Source organism: Boleophthalmus pectinirostris, unplaced genomic scaffold (genome assembly GCF_026225935.1).
Source record: "Boleophthalmus pectinirostris isolate CB_2022bp ecotype Guang Dong unplaced genomic scaffold, ASM2622593v1 HiC_scaffold_4, whole genome shotgun sequence".
In the NCBI taxonomy this organism is placed as follows: domain Eukaryota; kingdom Metazoa; phylum Chordata; class Actinopteri; order Gobiiformes; family Gobiidae; genus Boleophthalmus; species Boleophthalmus pectinirostris.
The window spans coordinates 18,604,771-18,629,770 of record NW_026571353.1 but is presented as its reverse complement, the minus strand read 5'-3'; the positions used below and the strand labels follow the sequence as shown (position 1 = coordinate 18,629,770).

Here is a 25,000-nt window from a genome sequence, read left to right as displayed (position 1 = left end):
CAATTTCCCACTGGGCTGAATAAGTGTAATTCTGTTTCTGATTACTTCCACTTTTATACAATTCATGTGTCATCAACAATGAGCACATGGGACTTTTTCTAAATAAGTGGGACAAGTGACAGGGACCTGAATGGCTGTGTAGAACAACCAAAGGAGATACAGATCACACGTAATAAGCTATTGATTGCCTATATGGATGGATGGGGCACTGTGTCTCTGATGTTGATTATTTACACACTGTATGTATTTATATGTACGCAATCATATAAGGTGTGCTCTGTCCAACAAAGTAATCTGCTACTTAAATAACTTTCCAGCACTCAGTAAACCAAGATGAGGTACACAACACACTTTTACACTTTCTGTGACGCGCACATGTATATCGCACATAATAAAGTTTGCCAGAGCTGTGACTCAGCAGCTTTGTCTAAATTGCTCCCAGCTGCTGGCTAAATGAAAAAGCCAATATTCAATAAAAGTTTCCAATGACACCCTAATACTGCCACTTGTGTTTACCATCCTGTTGTAGTCTATGACCTGCTAGTGTCTCCAGACTGCCTGCCAGACCTCCTCCAGGGAAGCTTAAAGAACAAGGGGCGGGATGAGGCGTTCCTCCTCTCCTCCTTCAAGCTGCAAAACAAGGCTCCCACCTCCCTCTTCAGTATAATCAACCCCCGGGACAACTCCAAATACATCGAGCTGAGTGTGCAAGCCAAGCTAAACAAATGTAAACTGTTGCATTTTATGGATAAATTTATAATACATTGGTGTGTAATAATAAATTGATTGCTTTTTATATTTTTTAGTAATTTTACGGTACCAGAAGACTGATGGCAGATTTGCGACCACCAGTTTCACTCATCCAGCTCTAGCTGATGGAAGAGAGCACCACGTGATGCTTCATGCCTCTGGCCTTCAGCAGGGCCCCCCTCGCCTCAGCATCTATGTGGACTGCAGACTGGTGCACACTGTGGATGATGTTCCAGCTGCATTTGGCTCTCTGCAACCGGGCCCCAATAAAGTGGCTCTCAGGACCTTACAGTCAAGTGGGCAGGTGACAACAGACTAGACACCTTTCTGCATCTCGTGCATATTCTCTATGTATTTTTTTATTTCAAAGCTTGTCCTAAATATGACGTTTAATTATTATAGGATGTGCTGACAGACTTGAAGCTGGTGATAGAGGATACTGTTGAGAATGTGGCCACTTTGCAAAACTGTCATTTTGGTCCCAGTGAATCCCTGCAGCTGCTGAGTAAGACTAACTGGTGTTGTATATAGATAGATTTAATTATTAAATTGAAACTATGCAAAATTATGTATGTAGGATTTCAGGAAACAAGGTCAGCACAGGACCAAACCTCAGTCTTGGAGCTGAAGAGAATGCTTTCGGAGATGAAGGAACTTCTCGACCAGCAGGTAACCCTTCAAAATAAGTTTATATTAACTAAACAGATGGCAGAAATTTAACATTTAGTTAGACGTGCTGACTTATAAGGTAATTTATAAACATCTGGATTTTATCTTTTTTGAGCGATGTGATTGAAAACACAGCACTGGGATCTGAAGTAATTTCTGGTTTTCATAACTTTTTAATCTTTTTGACTCATTGGTCAGCTGCGGTTGACTATAAAAAAAAATTACTGACATCTCAGTTTTTGCCTTTTAAAAACCACAGCATGTGATGATGAAATTAAGACTTAAAATAAAAAAAGACATCTAAATTCCATCAAGTTACTCAAAATCAGGGTATACAGGGAGCTTCTAGTATCCCAATTAGAAAAGGCCTGTTCATTTAGAAAAAGACAAATATCAGACAGTTAGTGAAATCAGTTATGTCTTCCTCTTTGTGGTTTAGATCAAGGAGACCGCCTTTTTGAGGAACACCATAACAGAATGCCTTGCCTGTGGTAAATTTATTTAAGTCTTATCATCTTTAATATGCCACCTGTGCTCATATCTTTACTTTGCTGTCTGCATAGGCTTTGAGGGCAGTCCCACCAAACCCAAACCCAAACCTAACAACCAAGTCCCAGAGAATTTCTACATAAATCCTGATCCTCAGCTCATGGATCAGTGTCCACCTGGGACCTGCTTCAGACAGGACATGTGCATCCGCACAGAGTCTGGGGGCTGGAGGTGTGCCCCTTGCCCTGATGGCTTCACTGGAGATGGTGTGCGCTGTGATGATGTGGATGAGGTATAGATGATGATGATGATGATTAGTATTATTATTATTAGTAGTAGTATTATTAATATTATTATGTTCAGTGCCAGTTCAATCCATGCTTCCCTGGTGTGAGGTGTGTGAACACTGCCCCAGGGTTCCGCTGTGAGAAATGTCCACTGGGATACACCGGGCCTGAGCTCACAGGAGTCGGTGTCTCCTATGCACAAACGCACAAGCAGGTAATATGCCCATACAAAGGATTGAGAATGAATTTTGGCACATTACATTTGTTGAAACTTAAGGACCCCGTGAACATTTTCCAGAATGTGAGTCAAAGTGAAAAGAGCCAGAACCTTTCCAAAAAATCAGACCTGGCCATTTTCGAAGAATTCACTAACATTACTGGAAATAAGGGTGGGCTATACTGAAAATAATGTCATGTTTATTTTCCTAATGTCGATAATCAGGAGACATTATGTAAAAGTAATTGTGCTGAAATGTGGTTGAGGTTTAAATTATATCATAGATCACTGATTCTTATCTTGAAAGTAACACAATATTATACATTTTTCGATTATAAGTTGATTTATAAGTCTAAATTAGTGAACTTGAACTAAATTAGATTACATAATCAACATTTCTACAGGTATGTGACGATATAGATGAGTGTCTGGGACCACTTGAAAATGGGGGCTGCACTCCTAACTCACAATGCCACAACACTAAGGTAAGACATCCTTTTATTATTGCACCTCTGTGAAATTTATTGCTAAATCTTTACTGTCCCATACAGGGCTCCTTCTACTGTGGAGAGTGTAAAGCAGGATACACTGGGGACCAAACCAGGGGCTGTCAGGGCACTAGACTCTGCCCCAATGGTTTACCCAGTCCTTGTGCCGCCAATGCTGAGTGTGTGGTGGAAAGAGATGGCACTATAAGCTGTGTGGTATGAGACTTTTTTATTTATTAATTAATTTTTTCTTCATTAAATGTATTGCATATAAACATACAAATTACTATAAACATGCGTACTCAGAAAACCAACAAACAATAGGGGTAATTAAATGATTCAGATTGATAATTAAAATAACTTGATAACAGCATGTGGTATGAGAAAAAATAACCTAAAATTTACATATTTACATGCATAACATGACTATTTGTGACTATTTGTAGTGTGGCGTTGGATGGGCAGGCAATGGTTATGTGTGTGGAAAAGATACTGATATTGATGGGTACCCTGATGATAAGCTGCCCTGCCGCGATGAAAAGTGTAAAAAGGTATTCTTATCACATTCTTATTGTTTTATTTATTGTTTTATTTTGCATTACATATCATACTGTTTTATTATATTGTATTATATGATTACACCTTCAGGACAATTGTGTATTTGTGCCCAACTCGGGGCAAGAAGACGCTGATCAGAATGGGGTGGGAGATGCCTGTGATGACGATGCTGACAGAGATGGCATTGTGAACTTAGAAGTAGGTTATGCTCATGATACATTTTAAAGTTTATAGTTAAAGGAACTGTATGCAAGTACTACAATCACAGCTGGACCAGTGTTGCTCATGTGAAAGCTCAGAACCTCCAGAATTCACTTAGAAGCTGCATTAGCACTGATCAGTTACTAGCTGCAGGTGTTTAGGTAGTGAGGATTCAGACAGAGAGAGACATTTTAGGTTTAAAACAACTGAATTTCAGCAGTGAAACTGGAAACCCAGATGAGGCTCATTTTGCTTTCTGACTGGATAATCACGTTGAGAACCAAAACACCGAATTATAACATTAAATAAATGGGATATTCAGATTGAAAGATTCAAGATTTTATTGTCATTGTCAACAACTAGACAATTGTAATTGTCAATAACTAAATTACATTTTGTGCATCAAACACTGCACAGTTTTGATGTAAAATACAATACAAAAAGATGCAAGGCCATTATGTCGAATATTTTTGTAATGAAGATACTGTTGTTTGGTCTTGCTGTCAGTTATCGTGAATAATTGTAAAATCACAATTGATTCTTCTAATAGTAACACTAAAATTTTATATTATGACCCACCCTAATATAGACATCTGATATTATAGGATAACTGCTGGCTCATACCGAATGTGAACCAAAAAAACAGCGACAAGGATCTCCACGGAGATGCATGTGACAACTGTGTAACCGTAGACAACCCGTCACAGAAGGACACAGATCAAGATGGTCTAGGGGATGAGTGTGATGATGACATGGATGGGGATGGTAAGTGCTACATGTATATAGTGCTACTATAGTTTTAGAGTTGGTGGTCATATAACAATTGTTGCATCTAGGAATGGTCCTACTTGCTTTGACCAATAATCAGAATTTGCAAACATCAACATTTTCATTCATTTTCACACAACTTGTGGTAAAGCTAGCAAATACATTTTTCACTCTGTAAAATAATTAACAGCATTTATCTGATTGATAAAGTAATTTGTTGCATGATTGTTTAAGCATAAACATGTTTAGGCTAATTGCTCATCTGCTTCCATTTTTATGAAGGATGACACAATCATAGACTGTATATATAAACATAGCTAACCCGCTAACCGCATGGGGACACTTCTGGCTCCACTGACTCTGGCTCCAAATGACTTTACATTGAAAAACTGTTGCCTCTCTCGCTTTGATTGTTGCAGTGAGTCTGGTCATTTTGGTCCTAAAATGTTTGCAATAACCTGCTCTACATGATCCTGGTGTTTTTATTTTGCTATTTTGTATGTAAATAAATTCCTACTCTTAATATGGAACTTGAACAATATGGATGATGTCACGTTACATCCAGTTTTTATACAGTCTATGGGCACAGAGAGTTTGTGACAGGTACAGAAAAATATTGGTGCTAAATATCTTCTAAATTAGTATTAAACTGACATCGGATGTCACTTGATATTAGCACCAATATATTTATCTCTGTGTTTAAACTGGAGATAGTCGGTGTTTAAGTGTTAAAATGTGTGTGTTTAAATGGTTTTCTGCTGCATTACATCATTCAAAACTTTAAAGCTTTTAAGTAACACATTATAAAAGTAAATAGTCAATTAAGCCAATTAAGCCAATTGTATTTTAGCCAAATTCAATAGCTAGACTTGAGGCTCTTGGCAAAACTCTCTTAATTTGAGTTGTATTAAAAGCCATAGTACTCTTTTTCAGTTGTTTTCATTTTAAGTAGTTGTGGTTTTCAGGAACACCCATGGAATAATTATAAGAAGTTAAATGTTGTGGAAATTTCCACATCACATGGAATTAGCTGTAAATGTCAGGTTGCCCTTTCCAAATTGCTTCTGTTCCACATAAATCCTTATTATTGCGTTTTCACATTCATTCACGCTATTTCTGCACATGTTGAATGTTTACAAATTGTCTTACGTGTTTTACCCGGAGCTGGATGTCTTAGTCCTTGGTCATGTCTGTCTTGTTTCTAAATTAGATTTTTTCCATTGGATTTTTCTGCCAGACCCTAACTGCTTCTGGAAACTATTTCACCTTTCACAAACACTGCCATCTGGTGATGCATTTGACTGCAGCTGAGCGCCATTTTTTCATTCAGTCTCTGTGCATTTCTTGACAATTGTTTCAATGCAACTTACTGTAAATGTATTTTCTTAGGTTTAAAGAACAATGTTGACAACTGCCCACGAGTCCCCAACCCAGACCAGAGGGACAAAGACAGAGACAGAGTGGGCGATGCCTGTGACAGCTGTCCAGATATGTTCAACCCCAACCAGGTCACTACAAATAACATTTTAAATAATATCTATAAATGTAGCAGTTTTGTCTTCAATAACTCACTGTGTCCCTTAGTCCGACTCAGACGATGACCTCATTGGAGATAGCTGTGATGACAACATAGACAGGTATTGCCTTCTCATACCTTTTAAATGTCATGTATGTATACATATGTGTTCACCTATATTTTGACACAATATCTTTAGTAAAGCCTTATAGTTTTAAATGAATGAATGAATGAATGAATCATTGCATTTATATAGCACCTTTCAAGATACTCAAAGTGTTTTACAGTTCATTATTCATTCACTCAACGGTGGTAAGCTACTTCTGTAGCCACAGCTGCCCTGGGGCAGACTAACAGAAGGAGGCTGCCAATCTGCGCCATCAGCCCCTCCAACCACAACCATCACTCTCATACTAGGCAATGTGGGTGAAGTTTCTTGCCTAAGGACACAGCAACAGTTTTTGCCACTGGCACCCCCCTGTCTCACCTGGAATTCCCAGTGGTCTCCCATCCAAGTGCTACCCAGGCCCAGCCTTGCTTAGCTTCTGAGATCTGACAAGATCAGGCTTTGACAAGCCGGTATGGCTGGCTAAATTAATTAAGCACTGACCTGAGCATACAAATGGAAGAGAGACACAGAAGAGCAAAAGAGCTTTTGAGAATGAGAATATGTAACATTACACAGTACATGAATGAAACAAAACAAAAATTAGATTTTTATGGAGAAACAACATTTAAACAACTCAAAAAGTATGTTTAGCATATTATGGGTTGTTTAAAATGTCTCTTTTCTTTAGTGATGGAGATGGTCACCAGGACTCAAAGGACAACTGTCCCAGCATCATTAACTCAAACCAACTTGACACTGACAAAGATGGAATGGTTTGGATCTACTGTTAGATAAATACATAAATCACATTTGCTGACTCCATGTGCACTTTAAAGAGTTTTGTTCTTTTTGTTTCCAGGGAGACGAATGTGATGATGATGATGACAATGATGGTATTGTAGATGAAGATGACAACTGCAGATTAGTGCCTAACTCTGATCAGCGGGACACAGACAGTACGGGTCCTCCCTTTTGTCTAACATTGTCTGCTCTAGTTCTGTTGCATTTGTGTATAGTCTTCTACTGTGTGTTTCAGATGATGGAGTGGGAGATGCATGTCAGGGAGATTTTGACAAAGATGATGTTATTGATAAGATTGACCACTGCCCAGAGAATGCTGAGGTGACCCTAACAGACTTCAGGGCCTATCAGACGGTTGTGTTGGATCCAGAGGGTGACTCCCAGATTGACCCCAACTGGGTTGTCCTTAACCAGGTGATCAATAGTCACAGCAGATCAATTAGTCCTGACTTTTTATCTAATACACACTACACACAGACTAGAATAATGAAGAGTAAAATGATTTTCATTTTGTGTGAGATAATTTCAACAGATATAGTTGTGTTTTTTCCTATCTCAGCCAATCATCATTAAGAACAGGCTTAAAGGCACACTATGTAACTTTTATTGTTTGATGTGTGCTTCCAACTTATCTCCATGTTATTACTTTGTCTTTAATGCTTCACAATATGGCATTTAAATAATTTACCATGCTTTTTTAAAATAACTTTTTATAACTTTTTATAACTAAGTAATTTAAAAATATAATGCATCTAAATATATGCATTCCTGTTGTGAACAGTGTAGGCCTGAAGTGTAATGCCATATTGTGGAACGTTTTATACAAAGCAGTAACATTTCAATGGACACCTTACATGAGCTCTTTATTTTATCAATGATGTGTGGCAAATGTATAAGATAAGCTTCAACTTAATTCATTTAAACATTTTTGAAATTCTTTGTGTTTCTTTAAAGGGAATGGAGATTGTTCAAACCATGAACTCTGACCCTGGCCTTGCTGTTGGTGGGTAGTGGGGTTATGGGATTATTGAGTGTGTTGAATTAGTACGCAGCTGTCTTCATAATGCACTTATTATATGTTATGTCTTATGTGTTGTTGCAGGTTATACAGCTTTCAGTGGAGTGGACTTTGAGGGAACATTCCATGTAAATACAGTGACAGATGATGATTACGCCGGCTTCATCTTTGGGTATCAGGACTCCTCTTCCTTCTATGTGGTGATGTGGAAACAGACTGAACAAACCTACTGGCAAGCTGCTCCCTTCAGAGCTGTTGCTGAACCAGGAATACAGCTAAAGGTGTGTCACAAGCATTGATCTATTAAAATATGGTCACAAGTTTGTTTGCCAGTTATGGTTCTGCATTTGCTAAACCTGGATACAATGTGAAAGTTCGGTTGGTCTTAAACATGATACACTGATACAATGTTATACTAAAACTAGTATCTAAATTTTATGCTAAGTTCAAGTATCAATATTAAAAATAATCATATAATAAATAGGACAAAATTGAACCTTTTCTAAATTGTTTTAAGTCATCATAATCTATGTTAGATCCAATGTAATTCCCAATGATAATATGAAAGACACTGTTGTTTTGGGTTGAAAAGTCCTTATATTGTCAAAAAGAATAAGTAGCTTTAATCATTATTGTGGTATCAAAATCAGTACTGAGCTTTTTCCTTAATCTCGAAATCAAGTTTGACATTTTTGTGCTTTGATTAAACACTAAATCAGCAAAGTGAGAGAATTTATCTGCAAAGTTTGTGTGATAACAGGCTTTCTGAGGCCCTAACAGCAGTTATTTCTATACATGTTAAACACAGGTGGTGAAGTCCAAGACAGGCCCAGGTGAGTATTTGAGGAACTCACTGTGGCACACGGGGCACACTGCTGACCAGGTCCGGCTGCTGTGGAAAGACCCCAGGAATGTGGGCTGGAAAGACAAGGTTTCCTACCGTTGGTTCCTGCAGCACAGACCACAAGTTGGATATATCAGGTATACTAAACCACCTTTATTCTTTAAACTCTTTGTTGTAGCATTATTTTTTGTCATTAAGCACTTTGGTAATGATCGCAATTTAGTAAAGTGTGGCTGTTTTATATATACTGTATATACAATTTTGATTTGATTTAACATAAAAAACTCTAGACAAGGGGTGTCTAGAGTTACTTAGTTAACTTAGTCCCCAGAGACTTAAATTTGGCCCACCAGGGGGTGCTGCGTATTTATTTTTATTCCAGTTCGCGCTTAACAAATCCAGTTCAGTCCCATTAAAGCCTATTAATTAAAAAGTATTTCATGCCAAATTTCCTTGACCATGAAAACATTGTTTTGACTTTGAGCCCCTGGCACTGCTAGATAAGATCATCACCATTTATTCAGGCACATACCATTTTCATACTAGGCAATGTCAGGGAAGTGTCCTGCCTAAGGACACATCAACAAAACTTGGTCCAAGTGAGAATCAATCAAATCAGAACACTGCTCTAACCACTGAGCCACTGTCACCTCAAGATATGAATACTACATACTTTTATCAGTATTATATTTGTTGAAAAAAGTCATCAATATGTAAATATGTGATCAAATTAAAAACAAAAGTTATAACAAGAATAAAAATAACACGATCAGGGTAATACATTTAATTTTAATGTTTGGTCTCAGGGCTCGGTTCTATGAGGGTTCAGACCTGGTTGCGGACACAGGAGTCATCATTGACACGAGCATGAGAGGAGGCAGACTGGGAGTGTTTTGTTTCTCTCAGGAAAACATCATCTGGTCTAATCTGAAGTATCGCTGCAATGGTAAGTGTCTGATATTCAGACGAATATTATTATATAGAGTAAGGCATAACCATGTTTTTTATATTTTCGATAGACACAATTCCTACAGATTACCAGGATCTCCATGGTCAAAATACACAGTGAGGTCACTACAACATTTTCAAGCATCAAACTGAAAATAAGGGATTTGAGACAACATGAAAGCTGTATCACATGTATCAAAGAGCATTATCTTGGTATTTCTACTATTACTTTTTGCTCGGATTAACTAATACACTAGCACACATTTCTTTCCATTAGTCTCAACTCAAGTTTTACATTTCTGCTAAATATTAAAAATACATTGTGTTCAATAAATGCTCATTAATATTTTCTAAAAGACCATTTGTGTATAAGCATAATCACCTCTTTATCATTACTGATCAAATACAAAACTGTTCTTGATTATTTTATTATTAAAATGAACATGGGAACAGGTACAATATTTGGTAAACACATCTTTGACCTAGCGTATGGCTGTATTATATAGAGCACCACAGTTTCTACATTCATTGAGATTAAACTATTGATTACATGAATGTATTTTCAGTTATAATGTACACTTATTTTAATTATGACTGAAATCTACAAATAACTTAAAATAAAGTCTATCAGCAAGGGTAAGTCAGTCAAATTAGAAGCTTGCAAAATATATACACAATACAATAAAATGTATAACTTGTGAATATATGAATGTCTAAATTCAATTTTGGCAGTAAACTCAACATCCAGTGTTGAATAATTTAAAATACAAACACTCTTGCTACATGAGTACTACCTGTAAAAGCCACACGTAACACAGTAAAGGCAAAAGGCTGTTGACACTGCATGAAAACTTATGATCTTATCTGTTTAGAACATGTTAGACTTGATTTTTTTAACCTGTACTTTGGTAAAAGATGATACTGTGTTAGTGCAGCTTTGACAGATCTAAAAAAGCACTGCCTAAAACAGCTGACCACAAAGTGTACAGGTCGTGAGGACATCCCTTCAAAAAGATTAGGCTCTAAGGGAGCACAGGTAAATCCAAAAAGATATTCACAACACAGGTTTTCTAATATAAAAAGCTTTGCATAGAAAACATCTACAAAAGGGCACAATATAACAAAGCATAAACAAATACAGGTTTAGATTAACCTGAGCTTAAACAACTTGAACAACATCCAATTATTACTGAATGAGTTTGCTTCACAAAGTGGTACATAAAGACACTCAAATACCTCTTAAGGTCTTTTGTTTTTACATGTAAAAACAATGGTTTGATGAAGTTTGAGATGTCTGTTTTATAAAAAACACATGATGAACAATACAAACCAAGAAAAAGGGTACAAAAAATATAACAAAGATCTAGAGTCTTTGTATGTAACAATGAATGAATGTAACAAAAACTTTAAGTCAGTTGTAATAAAAATAGGCAGAAATAACCATCAAGGTATTAGCTTCACATAGCAAATACTAGTTTAAGAATCAAAGGCAACAGTCCACTTGCAACACTGAGGGTAGTGTGGGGTTGTGTTTTAAGGTAGGTTGAAGTTTCAGTTGCAGTGGTCTCTTTGTGGTTCAGGCTGAAACCTATAGTCTGGAGATGGGAGAATCAGGGTGATCCCAGACTGAGAACTAGGTCCTAGGCTTCAAAGCGTTTTGGGCAGAGCATTGGAGCTATGAGGGTTCCCATGTAGAGGAGCAGACAGACCCAGCTCGACACTATCTTTATCCAGAACACAGACAAGCTACCGTCCAGAAGCTTCTCAGTCTTGTGCCCATCGTAGCTACAAAATAAGTAAGACATGCAATGAACAATGAAGGTGCAAAATATAGTACCTTAACTTCACAAATATAAAATAGTAAAAAAGTAACAAGCGCAAATAACTATACGCTAACATTTTCTGAGTCTGTGGTATGGAACTGTAACAGTAACACTTATTTATATAACTTATATAACATGCTATTAAACACTTATGTTTTGCATTGGTCTACAAATTAATAATAAAAAAAAAAGTCCACTATATTGTTTTATTAAATAATCAGATAACACAAATGTGTTGTTTACAATAAATAATAAACTTGACCTAACTCATTCAACAAAACTCCTATATGGTTTTATTATCATTCATTTAGTGGGGGAAAGATATTGTTCAGCAAAACTGAAAGCAATGAGAATCTCTGCAGTTACTTTATATATGAATTAACACAATTTTTACATAGCAGTTCCTTGTTTTTTAATACTCAAAATAATATTCCAAGATCAACTGTGTGTTGTTAATATATACAAAACACTTACTGAAACCAGTTGGTGGCTGTCATCATAACATACAGAGAGCCGAGGAAAAAGACAAAGTGGAAGTAGGAGTAGCTGTAGATTGTCCCTTCACGCTCATCGTACATCACATTCTGTCCTGAACCGGTCTTTTCCTCATCAAACTCATCTGTGAGAGAAAATATACATATTTATCTTGCTAACATAGTTCAATTTCTTTCCAACAGGGGGCGGTGTGGGCCTTCTCTAAACTGCACTAAACATCTGGCATGGCTTCACTGTCCCACTGTTCACATAGTAACAGTGACATCATCTGCGTTTGCTGACCAATACTTTCTCACTATCCTCCATCAGGCCAAGGAATAGCAATGAGCATAGTCTTGCGTGCCAACATGAGGACTGCCAGTTTATTATAGCAAACGCACTTGAAGTCAATAACAACTAAATGTGCTCAAAGTAGAATGCTCTGACTTTGCTCACCAGTGTCATCTCCTAAACAGAAACAGCAACGGGCTCTCTGAAATAGTAAAAGAAAAACAAATGCATGCTTTTTATAATGGTCTTTTTAATTGTTTCATTTAGATCTGAATATTGTATCGGATTACCTCACTCTCTGGCTCACTATTTCTGTACACTCGCAGCGCAGCAGAGCTTCTCTTGGTGGTGGATGTCAAACTAAAGACAAGGAGTTGGAGGTGGAAAAATATCAGAACAGGAAATAAAAGTTAGGTCATTATTTCCAGTAATTAGTGGTTTCACAAAGCTCAAAAAGATGCATTTGTTTCCATTTGAAAACTACCCAAGATGTGATATACATATCAGTAGAGAGAGCAGTGGCTCAGTGAGAGAGCAACCGCTCATATACCACTAGTGCACAGGTGTCAAACATAAGGCCTGGGGGCTGGATCCGGCCCTCCAAGACCTTTAATCTGGCCCTCGGCTGATTTTCTTCTAAAATATTTTAATTATATTTTCTATTAAAATATTGGTAATTTTCTACGCCGCTTAACATAGCAGCGTCTCCAGCGCCTCTGTGCATGGCTGCCTCCCACCAGAGCAGCACAAATGAAGACTTGCCTCTTTCCAAATGCTCTTAAAGGACCTCATCAGCAAAATGTCAAAAATGAGGAAAGTGGAGCCAAGTGCAGGATTTTCCAAGAAAAATTGACTTATTCCTATTTGCATACAAGTTAAAACATTGTGTTGAAATTGCATTTGCAAGTTTCAGGTTTTCATAATATTATAATATTTTGTAAAAAAAAAAAAAAAAGAGTTCATCAATTAAGAAAGATTTCTGCAATAGATTTGCGTTTCTCTGCGCAAATATTTGAACTTATTTCTATTTTTGGGGTTTATATGCCATGAGTTTTCTGATCCGGCCCCTTTGGGATCAAAGTAGGCTGGAAACGGCCCCCAGACCAAAATGAGTTTGACACCCCTGCACTAGTGGTTAGATCACAGGGTAGAAGAGATGCAAACAATAACCGAAATATCGTAATATCATATTGTCAAAGGTCTCACAATATTGTGGACCATCACAATATATCAACTTACAAGTCTCTTTGCTTAACATCACTGTTGTAGTGCAGCATTATTTAAAAAAATAAAAAACAGAGGGAACTACATAGACCATAGTGCTTTGCTCTGTTATAGTACAGACAACATGAAAAAATAACTGTACATAAGCACTTTCAAATGTTATTTAATTAGATCATGGTCAAGACATTTAAAAAAGAAAAAGTAGCAGATTCACTATTTGTTAGCCTCCACAAAATATCATAATGGTCGGCAGTATCTCAGTTGATAGAGCGTTTGTCCACTGATCTGAAGGTTGGCAATCCTGCTCTAATTGGCTGAACAGTCAGATCCACTGACCCACATGTTGGTGGTGTGATTCCAGCTCCCATGGATGAGTGCTATTGTTGTGTCCTTGGGCAAGACACTTAACCCACCTTGCTCCCAGTGTCTGCATACTCTGGTGTATAAATATGTGTGTGAATGGGTGAGTGGTTCCTTGTTGTAAAGTGCTTTGACTGCCTTGAAGGCCAAAAAGAGCTCTATAAAATGTGACCATTTACCTTCCATATAGAAAATATATTGTATCGAGAGATTTGGATATTCATTTGCCAATAAATTTGAGTAATTATTTAATGCTGCATGATAATGTAAAACAACTTAGTACTCAGTATTAAAGTATTTATAATGAGAAATGCGTGCAGCTAAATGACACAACCAAAATTCAGAAACGTATTTAAATAAGCAAAGTAGTACAAATACTACAGCATTGTGTTTTACCATGAGTACAGCACACAGGCAAACAGAATCACCGTTCCAATCCCAGTGACAATCTTCCTCTCACTCTTAGATTCAGAGAATCCAAACACACACACTGTTTGATTTCTCCCATCAATCTCCAGGACTGCAGAGACAAGAGAATGAGACACCTCAGATTAATGTGAAAATAGTGGGAGTTGTGTAAGAAGAAAGAGATAGTTTTGGCTGAACCACACTGAAACCTAAAAAACCTAAAATAGCTCTTAGTATATGACTGAACAGTGTACTTACTTTCTGGTGGTTTGCTGGAGAAGGCTGAGAAAGTGAGGTACATCACATACACACTGATCACCCCTGGCTGCAGAAGGCCTGACGTAGGTTGCACTGTAAAAAAAAACATTAAAATAATGAAATGTAAAGTCTCTGTAATTAATGAAGCAAAGTTTCCCTTACATTTCTGTATGCACGGTGATATGGCCAACATAGAGACAATGAAGCAAAGACTTCCATTGATGCATAAAAAGATTCTGTTGAGCAGACAGGCCTGATGTTGAGTATAGAAGAGCCAGAGGAAAACCACAGCTCCTACTGCTACAGTGAACAGCATCAGAGTCACGAAGGCCAAGGCTGCGTACCACAAACGATTGTACTTCACCCCAGAACTCCTAAAAAAAAAAAAGGGGACAGGGACACAAATCAAAAACATATAGGGGAAAATTAAAAGTAAAAAAAAAAAAATTGAGAGGAACTACTGCCATTGCAGTATTGAAGACTTAATGACAGGTTTAATGATTTCATCTGAGAGTGTGGAAAATGTTTTTCTTTCACCGACATCCACACTAGTGCCTATCCCTCTACACATGTTCACAGTAGATTCATTTGGAAAGGCGGAAACAGTGTGCACACCATCCTTATCCTGTGAAGCTACACAGAATAGGCCCACTGCCAAGATTCCTTTTTCCATGAGAAAACAACATGACTAACTCCTTCCAGTCTGCTTGAAATACAAAGTCTTTGAGATGATCCCCCTCACAATAGCAGATAAATGAAGTAAATTTAAAAAACATGTTTTGATGTGGAAAGAGCTAAAATAAGGACAAAGTAACAATATGACTGTGCTCACCAGTTTGTGTTCCACCTGTGTGCAAACTCGACCAATAACATGAGCTGGATGAGAAGGAAAATAGCACCTCCACCTGCTCCCACATAGCGCCACACTAAGTAAAGAAACACAATTAAATGCATACGTGTTAAGAATCATCATTACATTTCCCCAAATATGTCTAAAGTATGTTGTAACTGGACAGTAAAATCTGTTTTTTTTGTTTTTATGTCTAATTACTATCCAATAGTCACTGTAGGAAAGAGCTTTATGTTTACCTTCCAGAAAGGTTTCCTGTTCAGGGATGAAGAAGGCTCCAGTGCAGCAAAGCACCAGCACAATGAACTTAATCAGCCAAAATCTGACATCAAAATAAGGACAAAATTGCATCTACACTGAATACGTAAGTTCACAATTTAAGGTATTTAGGCACAATATATTTAATGTGATTTACCCGTTATGTATAGCTGCCCGGCATCCAGTGCTGTTGTTTACACGTATGGTGAAGAGGGCAAAAAATAAGAAGAAGCAGGCCATTCCAAAGCACATCTTGTAAACTGCCGAATAACCAACCAGGGTCTGGCAGTTCTCACCCGCATTCAGCTTTTCACACAGTTCACTGTAAAATGGGATCTGGAAAAGAGATTTCAAATATTTAAAAGATCAGTTAGTATTAAACACTGTGTTAAGAAGTATTTCACATTTTTTAGACCCTGTGCTGAGCATCAAGGCTTTAAAAGGAGAGAAAAGAGGAAACAGACACTGACCACAGGCACTTTTGAACTCTTCTCTACAGGCTGTTCAAGGGGCCTTACAACTGACTGTCAGTGTACACAAACAAAAGCACAGATGAATAAATTAACTGCCTTTTGTGAGCAAGTCCAACATGAGGTACAGAGAAGATTCGGCCATGTCCAAACACAACAGCAGAAACAAAGGATTTCAGAGAGTTGTTGCGAGCTTCATGAAAACACCACAAGTGGTTCAGCGGCACGGTGCAAGTGACAATGTTAACCACATAACCATCAGCATAACTATAATGATGTATGATGTATAATGATGTGTGATGGATTCAACATTTATATTAATCTCACTGTGTATGTAATGATTTCATGAGTTGCAGAAGGTCATAAAGTCATATCTACTCAATAACAGGAAATATCTTGGGCGACCATTGCTTAAGGAAGATAAACTAAGGAAGATGAAATGAGGAAGGGCAGACTGACCCTAACTCTGTCCTGAACACACTGTACTGAAGTGTTATTTTTGTGTTTTGAAAATATAATGGGTATGTAAGCAAAAAGGAACTACTCATGTTGTAATGTTCCCCCTCCCGTTCTGAGATGAGTAGTTCCCATGTAACTAGGGCTCCTAATACTGAATAAAAGGCGTGGAGAAACGAGAGGAGACTTTAGAGGGTATTGAGTGAACAGCAAGTTACATGTAACTAAAGTTCTTCTCTCGGTACTCCCTCCACGCGTGTAAAAGATATTAATCTCTTGTCTTCTCTCTTGTTATTGAATATTGAGTATAGGTGTAAATAGGTATATAATGATGTCATGTACTTTTTCAGTCCAGATCCTGCTGATGTGACAAGCCAAACGGATTCAGTTTTCGTCACCGTAGCATGTGTAGTACGGGCTAGTGCAGATCAGAACATGGAGTAAAAAGCTTGTTTTTGAGCCTTTGTCTCATGTAGAGGGCCATATTAGCATGTCCATGGGTTGTGATTAAGAAGGAAAGGGGCCAGCTGCTGTAAATCTCTCCAGAAAAGACCAATGCTCTCAGACACACAATGACTGCTCTTTTAGCCTAGGCGTCCCACTGGGTCCAGTATATGTGCGCAACTCTGCAGCAATGTGTCAGGACTTTTGTGCCTGGGTGAACCTCCACTCACGTTCAGATATTGTATTAAATCATTATATCATATATTGTATTAAACCATTATATTATCAACGAAGAAGATGGTTGCAAAGTCTTGCACTTGAATGTCACACAATTTGTCCTTAGATTTTTCTCCTGACATGTTTTTGTGTATCACCTAGTCATGTCATGATAATTACTATATTGACTTATTGTTCAATATATGTTAAATGGAAAAATACATATTTATTGAGGGGACAGGAACAGGAACTGTTTGATATTTTTCTGTACTATGGTCAGATTTGAGCTGTGGAAGGTTGAATACAGCCTATATTCTCGTACTTCATAATTTGTTATCATGACAGGCCTAGTATACTAAAGACTGGGAATTATCTAGTAAAATAAACTTAAATCCACGATCCTATAATTTTGAGAGCTTTTGACACAGTCCTACAAACTTAAAAATCTAGGCTTGAGATCATATACTTTATACTGTAAGTAAAGCACACATAACTGTTGAAATGGAAAAACACATTCTTTAGACACATCATATACTGTTATTCTATTGACAATGCAATACAATAGTTACTGCTGCACTGCTGATGCATTCACTTGTATCTGTTATGCAACCTTGGCATTTTTCAAGTCTGGGAGCACCCCAACTTGGGCTTCATGGAACAAGCTTTGTTCCTTCGGTGCTATATTTAAGATTAAAACCACCACAAAGATAACTTTTGGACTTTAGACCACTTATTTTATTCTCAAATCAATTGTACTACAAAACTTTCCACAACACTGTGGTGTGGTATTTGACATATTATATACTTACGTGGCTTTTAAGGGCTTCCTCCACAGTGGGTGTCATCATGACGACGCATATGACGGTGACCAGCAGGAAGTAGAGCGCGTACATGAAGCGAGTCCCTGTGGACTGTTTGATGTTGGGGCAGCATTTACAGCAACAAGAGCAGGCAGCAGAGCCACAGCAGCAGGCCAGCTAAACACAAAAATAGACAGAGGACATATGATGAGTATAGTGGGGTTGCTGATGATTTTTTTATTAGTCACTGTCAACAAATAATTTTATGGGGATTACAAAGATTCATTAGTATTTCTCTTTGTACTTTACATTTTTGGAGGAGTCCTAGTAATATGAGAGCTTTTGCCAGTGCAACCATACACATGATTTAGGTGAATTAATCAAAGCCAAGATCATGTCTTCAGTCAACCTGCAGTATAGTGTATAGTATTAAAAGCTAGTACTGAATCAGCACAGTTGTCTTTTAAACATGCACTTATCCCTATTCAAATTGATCTTTCGACATCCACACTAAAGCTTTGTGAAACAAATCTAATTTATTTACATTTACCTTCTGGGTCAAGCCAAGTGAGGCAATGTAACTAAATAAACTGTCCCTCTAATAATCTGTTTAAGTTTTGTTAAATGTGGCTGCGATTTTCCAGACACAATTATAGGAAGTAGACATGGCCTGAGTCTAACTGTGACAGATTTAGAAAGAAAAAGGAACTCAAGAAACAGATCTTAGGACAGTGGACTGCACTACGTTTCATTTGCTTAGTTCTCAGAAAGAAGTATATAGGTCCCAAAATATAGGTTTGAGTTCTATTTACAGGACAAAGGATAATTATATGGTTCAATATTTCAAAGTTTTCCAGAGACACCTACCCATGTCCGGAGAGCCCAACCTCTGTGGTGGGAGGTGAGAGCAGTGGAGGTCCTGACCACTGTTCCCTAATGTCTTAGCTAGACATATGCTGCATCAAACTGCATGAGAGCTGAGGCAGCTGCACAGGGCCATGGATAAAGTGATAACAAGGTTCCATTCCCAGCCAACTTAAGATAAATCTTATTTTATTTATTTTGAGTAGTGTGTGTGGCTTTATTATTGGCCTCAGTCAGAAGCATGTGGTGCAGTAAAGTGTGCTCTGATGAAGTAAAGCCAGTGTGAAATGTGGTGCAGTGCTCTAAGTGCCAGTAATGTGTGGCATGTTACAGTCTTAGGGACCACAGCCATTATCAAGTCAAGCTCCATCAGAGATACAGCAGAGGCAACTGTAAATGGGTCAAGGCTATAGCAATAGGCTACTGTGGACAGGACAGGCATCAGAAGGAGAAGGGATGTGCTGATGGTAAACGACAACACACAAAGAAAGCTTTGATGCCGTCAGTAACACACTGGAGTACGGATTGGAGTGGGATCAAACGCACAATAAAGGCTTTGATTCTTCATAACCCTGACAAATTCAATTGAATTTCCTACCCATTGGGAAATTTACTTTTGTGTAATATGCTTCATGCTAATACAAATGTGAATGATTTGAATACATTCATGACAAAAAACATTGACAATTTGAACTCAGAGCAAACGCAGCTTAACAGGATAATCCATTTGCTTTGTCTCAGCAGCGCCCACATGTTTCTCTCAATGGACATTTAATTAACCGCATCACACTGCAAGTACGCGAGAAAAAACAGAGCCATTTAGGACGAGAGGGTGTTTAGATTTCATTAGTTAGGGGGTGTTACACTGGAGGACAGCACACAGCGAGGGGCCCAAGTGCAAACTCGGTAGAACGGATAGAAGGGAGGGGAGACAGGGGCCAATGGGGTGTCCAAAAGAATTCCACCACACACGGATACAAAAAGAGTATCCATGGTAATCCAGTGACCCTACACCACTCGAGGGCGCGCTCGTCCACTCCGCTACAGCACACACCAACAAGCCGACAGGTGGTCATCGTGTCTGCTTTGTGGCCAGCTCCTCTTTCAACCACATACAGCACAAGAACAAAATGCATGGGACATTCAATGAGCCACTGAAAACATTTAACCCACTAACTGGCCTACTTAAGATCTAAATTTCTAACTCTGAACTGACATCCAGTTACAAATGCAAATTACAATTTACTTGCTTTCATTTCAGTCTCTGCTAAATGTAAGTGCTTAGAAACTCCTTTTATTAGGTATATCACAAATATGCTTATGAAGCACTAAATGGAGATAAGGACATGAGTTGAAAAATATGTCATAGAATATTCAATAAGATTTTTAAAGAGGACTGGCTATAAATCGCTCAATTTAAATGAATAAATGATTTTTTAAGTACTGTGGTGACATGTCATTGAAATGTTTAAACTCTTACCTTGTGCAGCCCTAATATAAATTACTGACAAAGACTAAGTTGGATCTGAAATCTTTCTTCTGTCTTCATTCTGTGGGAGGGCCACACTGACCAGAGGGTCGTTCCCTAAAAGACCCAGGAGCCTCTGACGCTATGGCTTGTCCATTATTTCCTCCACTTTTTCCTTACAAATTTGTCGCTATAGACACCAATGCTCCCTTCCAACTCAGAGAGCTGCTTCGCTAACACAAAGCCTCAATGGGGAATCATTTGTACTTAGAGCCAATGAACGGGACACAGTGGAAAGAGAAGCCTGAAGAAATGAAGGCTGTTGAACCAGCCCGTCTTTGCTAATATGTCCTTCTTGGCTTTGTCCAATTGTTGAAACAGCTGACTATAATCCACAAACATAAATTACTTACACTGAACTCAACTATACTGAAATTTACTGTCCTCTGTGATGGATGCATCTATAGAGAGTAGTGAAATTATAAACAGGAAGTAGGGCTTAGGCCAATTCAAACACAGATAGACACTATTTACGCAATACAAACAGTATGGTGAAATAACTGGCGTCGGGGGGATAGAAGTCTACAGTTTAGACACTATACTTGTATGCTTGGTTGCAACAATTTGAGTCAGATTTTGAAAATGTGGAGTGCATCAGACCAGTTAAAAGACAATCGTAAGGAAATATTAATTAATTATTAATTGCAACATAAATTAAGATAAAAAAAAAAATACTGTGACACGAACATTTTAGTACTAAATTGCAATTAAACATTAACTTGATAAAAATTATTGGCTATTTATGTCATATTAAGGCCATCATACAAAAAAGACAAAAAAGTGACATCAAATAAATGTTTTTCCATTATGGATGTTTTAATTGCGTAGAAAATTGTGTGTTCTTATAGTGAGCGGGCTTACTTCTCCACAAGTCTGACTTTTAATTGGCCTGGAGAAAGGCTTCCTCCAGGCTTTAACTAAATAACTGAAATTAATTACAGTGCAATCTAAGAATTGCCATTATGTTGTTGATGCATCCACGGAGATATAACTAAGAAAAACTCCCTAATAACAACAAATGCTGGATGTTTGATGAATCATAGTGGAGGAAATGATTAGACACACCCTCACATCTCAGATTACAACAATGCTTTTTACTGAAGAGAGTGTAGTGAAACTGACTGATGAAAAACCACACACAAGAGAAAGGTAAGAAAAAGAATTGAAAACCCAAAGAAGCTTAAATATCTCACATAACATACTTATTATACGTCAACCAAGATCTGTGGCATTTGGCCTTGTGTTGTGATTGACAGGTTCACCACTGTCTACGTACAAAGCAGAAATGTATCACTGCTCTGTTTCAATACTCAAAAGAAAGTCTTCCCTGTGAGCAAATAAAGCCCCTAGCAACAATCAACAAAGACCAAGGAGCAGAATTGTGAAATCAGGATAAAGAACAAAAAAACTTAAGATACTAAGTAGGAATATTGAAAAAAAAAAAAAAGGCAATTGAATCAAAATTGCAATTTGGTTGGTTGTAATTACCAACCTACAACTGCTACTGCTATAGAAACTGCAACCAAACTGCTATTATTTAAGTACCACAATTTCCTCCTCACACACAACAGATTCCAGTCTTTAATATGTATAAAACTGAACTGTCATTGTACAACTCCAATATGGTTTCATAACTGAAGGCTTTACAGTGCTGAGAACAATGACGCCACATTGAGTTGGCATTTCAGGTGGTTACATCATCTTCACATCAGAAAGACATAAGATTTAAAACTCAAACATCAATTTAATCTCTCTAGGAAATCCTTGGTTGTTTAGCAATGTAATTCCTGAGGATAGGCATAAATAATTTTAATACTTGTCTACACAGATGGCCACATCATGTAATTAATATTGAGCTATGGGAGTTATGTCTCTATATTGCGATTGCGGTGTGCAAAATATTTAAGTGATTGAACACATTTTAAATCTAGTAGCTATAGTATCATGAGTGAAGACATATATAATATAGCCTAAATTTTACTTTTGTAATAATGTATAGCTCTCTGCTTTTGATGACCTGTAGAGCAACATCCTGCCCTAACCCTTGTTTCCTGCCAAATATGCTTGTACTAGCTGAACCCCATCGAGACCTCCGCGTAGTTTCAGCACATGAACAGCCAAATGCTCACAGTGCTTAAAAAAAGTTCAATAATGAGTTACAGCTAAACCCTGGCTCATAACATGGCATCCATCACTAATCTCACTGTGAAATTACATGAGTCCTGTGAACACATCAAGCCAACTCCCATCTTCCAATCTGTCTCCAACTGTGAGCCCACCCTCCAAAAAAAAGTGGACCACACAACATATGAAAAAGACATATGAGAACGTAGTTAAATATTTGACATAGGCCATCTGACATAAATTCAAGTGCCTATATTACACTATTTTCTGATATAGTGTGTAATAATGTTTCCTCATCAGATCATACCCGGAGTTGTGTTTTGTTTAATTCATAGATGTTTAACACACAAATCCTGCATATTTAGACTGAGTTCTTCTTTCAAACAGAAAATACTCTGTTCCATCTTGTGATGTCATGTGGTAATACAGGAAGTGCTCCAGCATGTTTTTAAACTTCACACACATTCACTAGAATCACCTGGATGATTTCAGCTCTGGAACTGCCAGTCTCTACTGAACTACAAGTGAAAGGTAGCTGTTAACTTGAAAACTACCACTACGTGACATCGCAAGGTGGAACCGAGCATTTTGAGCTTTGGAGATGCAGACAGAGTAATAAACTAACCTGTGTGAATGAAACAAAACAATGATTCTAGGTATGTTTTTCATGGTTAGAGCATAATCCCATGTCTTAACAAACAAGAATCCATTTTGTACAATATAGGACCTTTAACTTTTAAGACTAGTTAATCTGTAAAAAAAAGAGATCTTAAGATCTTGGGAAGTTGACATAAAAGATTCATACTGTAAGATGTAGTGCAATGGTTGATGCTTTAATAATTCAGAATGTTGGCAGCCTACTTTAAGCCTAGTTAAATAATAAAAGGCCACCAAATGCAAACTACATTTAGCAGCACAGACATACAATAGTAGAGGTCATATTTGGCCAAATTGTAATGACTGGACTTCTTCGTTTCAACAAAAAAAGTTGGGAGTAGACATTTAGCAGTCTCTGATGTGGTGTTTCTCTCCTAAGTTAAATTGCAGGCTTTGTAATTGCTGGTTTACAGTCAGTCAGAGAACGGCTTCAAACAGCTGACCATTTTTATGCTTTTTCCATTGGCTTGCTGTATAAGGAACCAATTAACCTATATGCTATTCCTGAGAATGGAAATAAGGCTGGTGATTGAATTTCTCCCAGTTTGTAAAAAATAAAGTAACAAAGAAAAGATTGTTAAGCAGAGGTCCATAACAAGTCACATGGAAACCCAGTAAAAGAACAAAAAGCTTTATAAAAGAACTAATGCCAAATATGATGAGTTTTTTGCCTCTATCATGACACAACCGTGTAATAAAGAGTGAAGAAGATCATTTTATGGAAACTACCGATTCACCGATAGAAAGTAAACAGTACAGTGGCGTGACCTAGCAGCGCAGGCTCCATCGTGTTACATTGTGACCAATCGTACGCCAAATTGTCGACAGATAACAAACAAAAGTCCTCGTCGTGCTTACCTGCGAGAAACAACACGGCGTACACATAATGCTTCGTGGTAAATAATTAGTTCCGCTTCAAAATACGATCTTTTGTTCCTACATGGATTTCAAAGCACTTCAGGGAACAACGCGCTTGGAGCTCGATCTTCGTCAGCGGCTGGTCGCTCTCGTCTCCTCCCGCCCTCCTCCTCCTCCTCTCGCTCCAGTTTCTCCTCCCACCGCTCATCAGCAACAACAAAAGCCATAAAGCTGCTACAACACTGTACTGTACCTACTAAAATACTTTATAATAGTTATACTTCATAAAAATCATTGTAGGCTGTTAGTTACTATCCACAAATATAATTAGATTTTGCGGTGATTTCTATCACTTTGAGTAGCTTATGATGTCAATTAAGACTATTTATTTACACATTTTATTTTTTCTCACTGTCCCTTTCAAATTTAACATAAGTCATACTTGCAGCTCATATAAAGGTAGATAATATTTTGGTTGGTTGCTTCATAGATCCATGATTGGAGGCTGACAGAGTCAGATCCTCAGAGAACACAGACCTGGAGAAGAAATTAGCTGTAGATTTTGCCGGTTGACACACATACCACACATGCACCAAAAGTCATTACATTGCAGGCCATTTATTGGTCTTTCTTACAAAAAATACAAACATGCATTTATTTATTTAGTGCTTGTTTTTGTCACTTCAAACAGAAGTATTTAGAAGATCTCTAATACAAAAGCAGGGCCTTTGATGAAATGAAAGAACTGAGCACAGTCTTTTGATACACCAAGCACTGGCCAGCAGCAGGGCTTGTTCACATACATCAGGTAGGTGGGGTGTTTACTTCCACTAGACAACCCTGAGTAATGTTCTTCTGTGAAGGTTCAAGGTCCACATGCAATTGGTGAAAAAATCAGCTTCTTCTTCATTGCAGCTGTGAAAGACATGACATTGGTGAGTTTAATGTCATGTTATACTTAACTATACTGTACG

The 25,000-nt window shown here is 37.7% G+C and overlaps 2 protein-coding genes across 2 annotated transcripts in view; one reads left to right on the top strand and one right to left on the bottom strand.

The window, feature by feature from the left end:
- Window positions 1–10,014, top strand: part of thbs4a (thrombospondin 4a) — a 13,330-nt gene extending 3,316 nt beyond the window's left edge. The window contains exons 2-23 of the mRNA XM_055161923.1: window positions 530–727; window positions 807–1,054; window positions 1,153–1,255; window positions 1,328–1,419; window positions 1,859–1,910; window positions 1,983–2,200; window positions 2,272–2,409; window positions 2,817–2,897; window positions 2,964–3,116; window positions 3,347–3,451; window positions 3,549–3,656; window positions 4,265–4,424; window positions 5,817–5,935; window positions 6,012–6,064; window positions 6,741–6,825; window positions 6,912–7,008; window positions 7,089–7,267; window positions 7,808–7,856; window positions 7,956–8,152; window positions 8,680–8,852; window positions 9,522–9,661; window positions 9,735–10,014. Of these exons, the coding sequence (XP_055017898.1) occupies window positions 530–727; window positions 807–1,054; window positions 1,153–1,255; window positions 1,328–1,419; window positions 1,859–1,910; window positions 1,983–2,200; window positions 2,272–2,409; window positions 2,817–2,897; window positions 2,964–3,116; window positions 3,347–3,451; window positions 3,549–3,656; window positions 4,265–4,424; window positions 5,817–5,935; window positions 6,012–6,064; window positions 6,741–6,825; window positions 6,912–7,008; window positions 7,089–7,267; window positions 7,808–7,856; window positions 7,956–8,152; window positions 8,680–8,852; window positions 9,522–9,661; window positions 9,735–9,784 (2,798 nt within the window). The 3' untranslated portion in view covers window positions 9,785–10,014. The remainder of the gene's footprint in view (window positions 1–529; window positions 728–806; window positions 1,055–1,152; window positions 1,256–1,327; window positions 1,420–1,858; window positions 1,911–1,982; window positions 2,201–2,271; window positions 2,410–2,816; window positions 2,898–2,963; window positions 3,117–3,346; window positions 3,452–3,548; window positions 3,657–4,264; window positions 4,425–5,816; window positions 5,936–6,011; window positions 6,065–6,740; window positions 6,826–6,911; window positions 7,009–7,088; window positions 7,268–7,807; window positions 7,857–7,955; window positions 8,153–8,679; window positions 8,853–9,521; window positions 9,662–9,734) is intronic.
- A 61-nt stretch (window positions 10,015–10,075) lies between these two features.
- Window positions 10,076–24,190, bottom strand: serinc5 (serine incorporator 5). The gene is made up of 12 exons (XM_020920873.2): window positions 24,027–24,190; window positions 18,005–18,172; window positions 15,767–15,945; window positions 15,591–15,673; window positions 15,334–15,427; window positions 14,664–14,875; window positions 14,502–14,594; window positions 14,232–14,355; window positions 12,542–12,611; window positions 12,417–12,453; window positions 11,961–12,105; window positions 10,076–11,448 (listed from the first exon to the last, which is right to left on the bottom strand). Exons 1-12 carry the CDS (start codon window positions 24,051–24,053, stop codon window positions 11,304–11,306), a joined length of 1,377 nt encoding a protein of 458 aa, XP_020776532.1. The 5' UTR covers window positions 24,054–24,190; the 3' UTR covers window positions 10,076–11,303.
- Between the last annotated feature and the right edge of the window lie 810 nt (window positions 24,191–25,000).

Coding starts and splice junctions, on each gene's coding strand:
- serinc5 (XM_020920873.2), bottom strand. CDS start 24,053: ATGTGTACGCCGTGTTGTTTCTCGCAG. Junction 15,674..15,766: donor CGGGCAGCTATACATAACGG/GTAAATCACATT, acceptor TTTTGATGTCAG/ATTTTGGCTGATTAAGTTCA. Junction 12,612..14,231: donor GCCTGTGTGCTGTACTCATG/GTAAAACACAAT, acceptor CCTTGTCTTTAG/TTTGACATCCACCACCAAGA.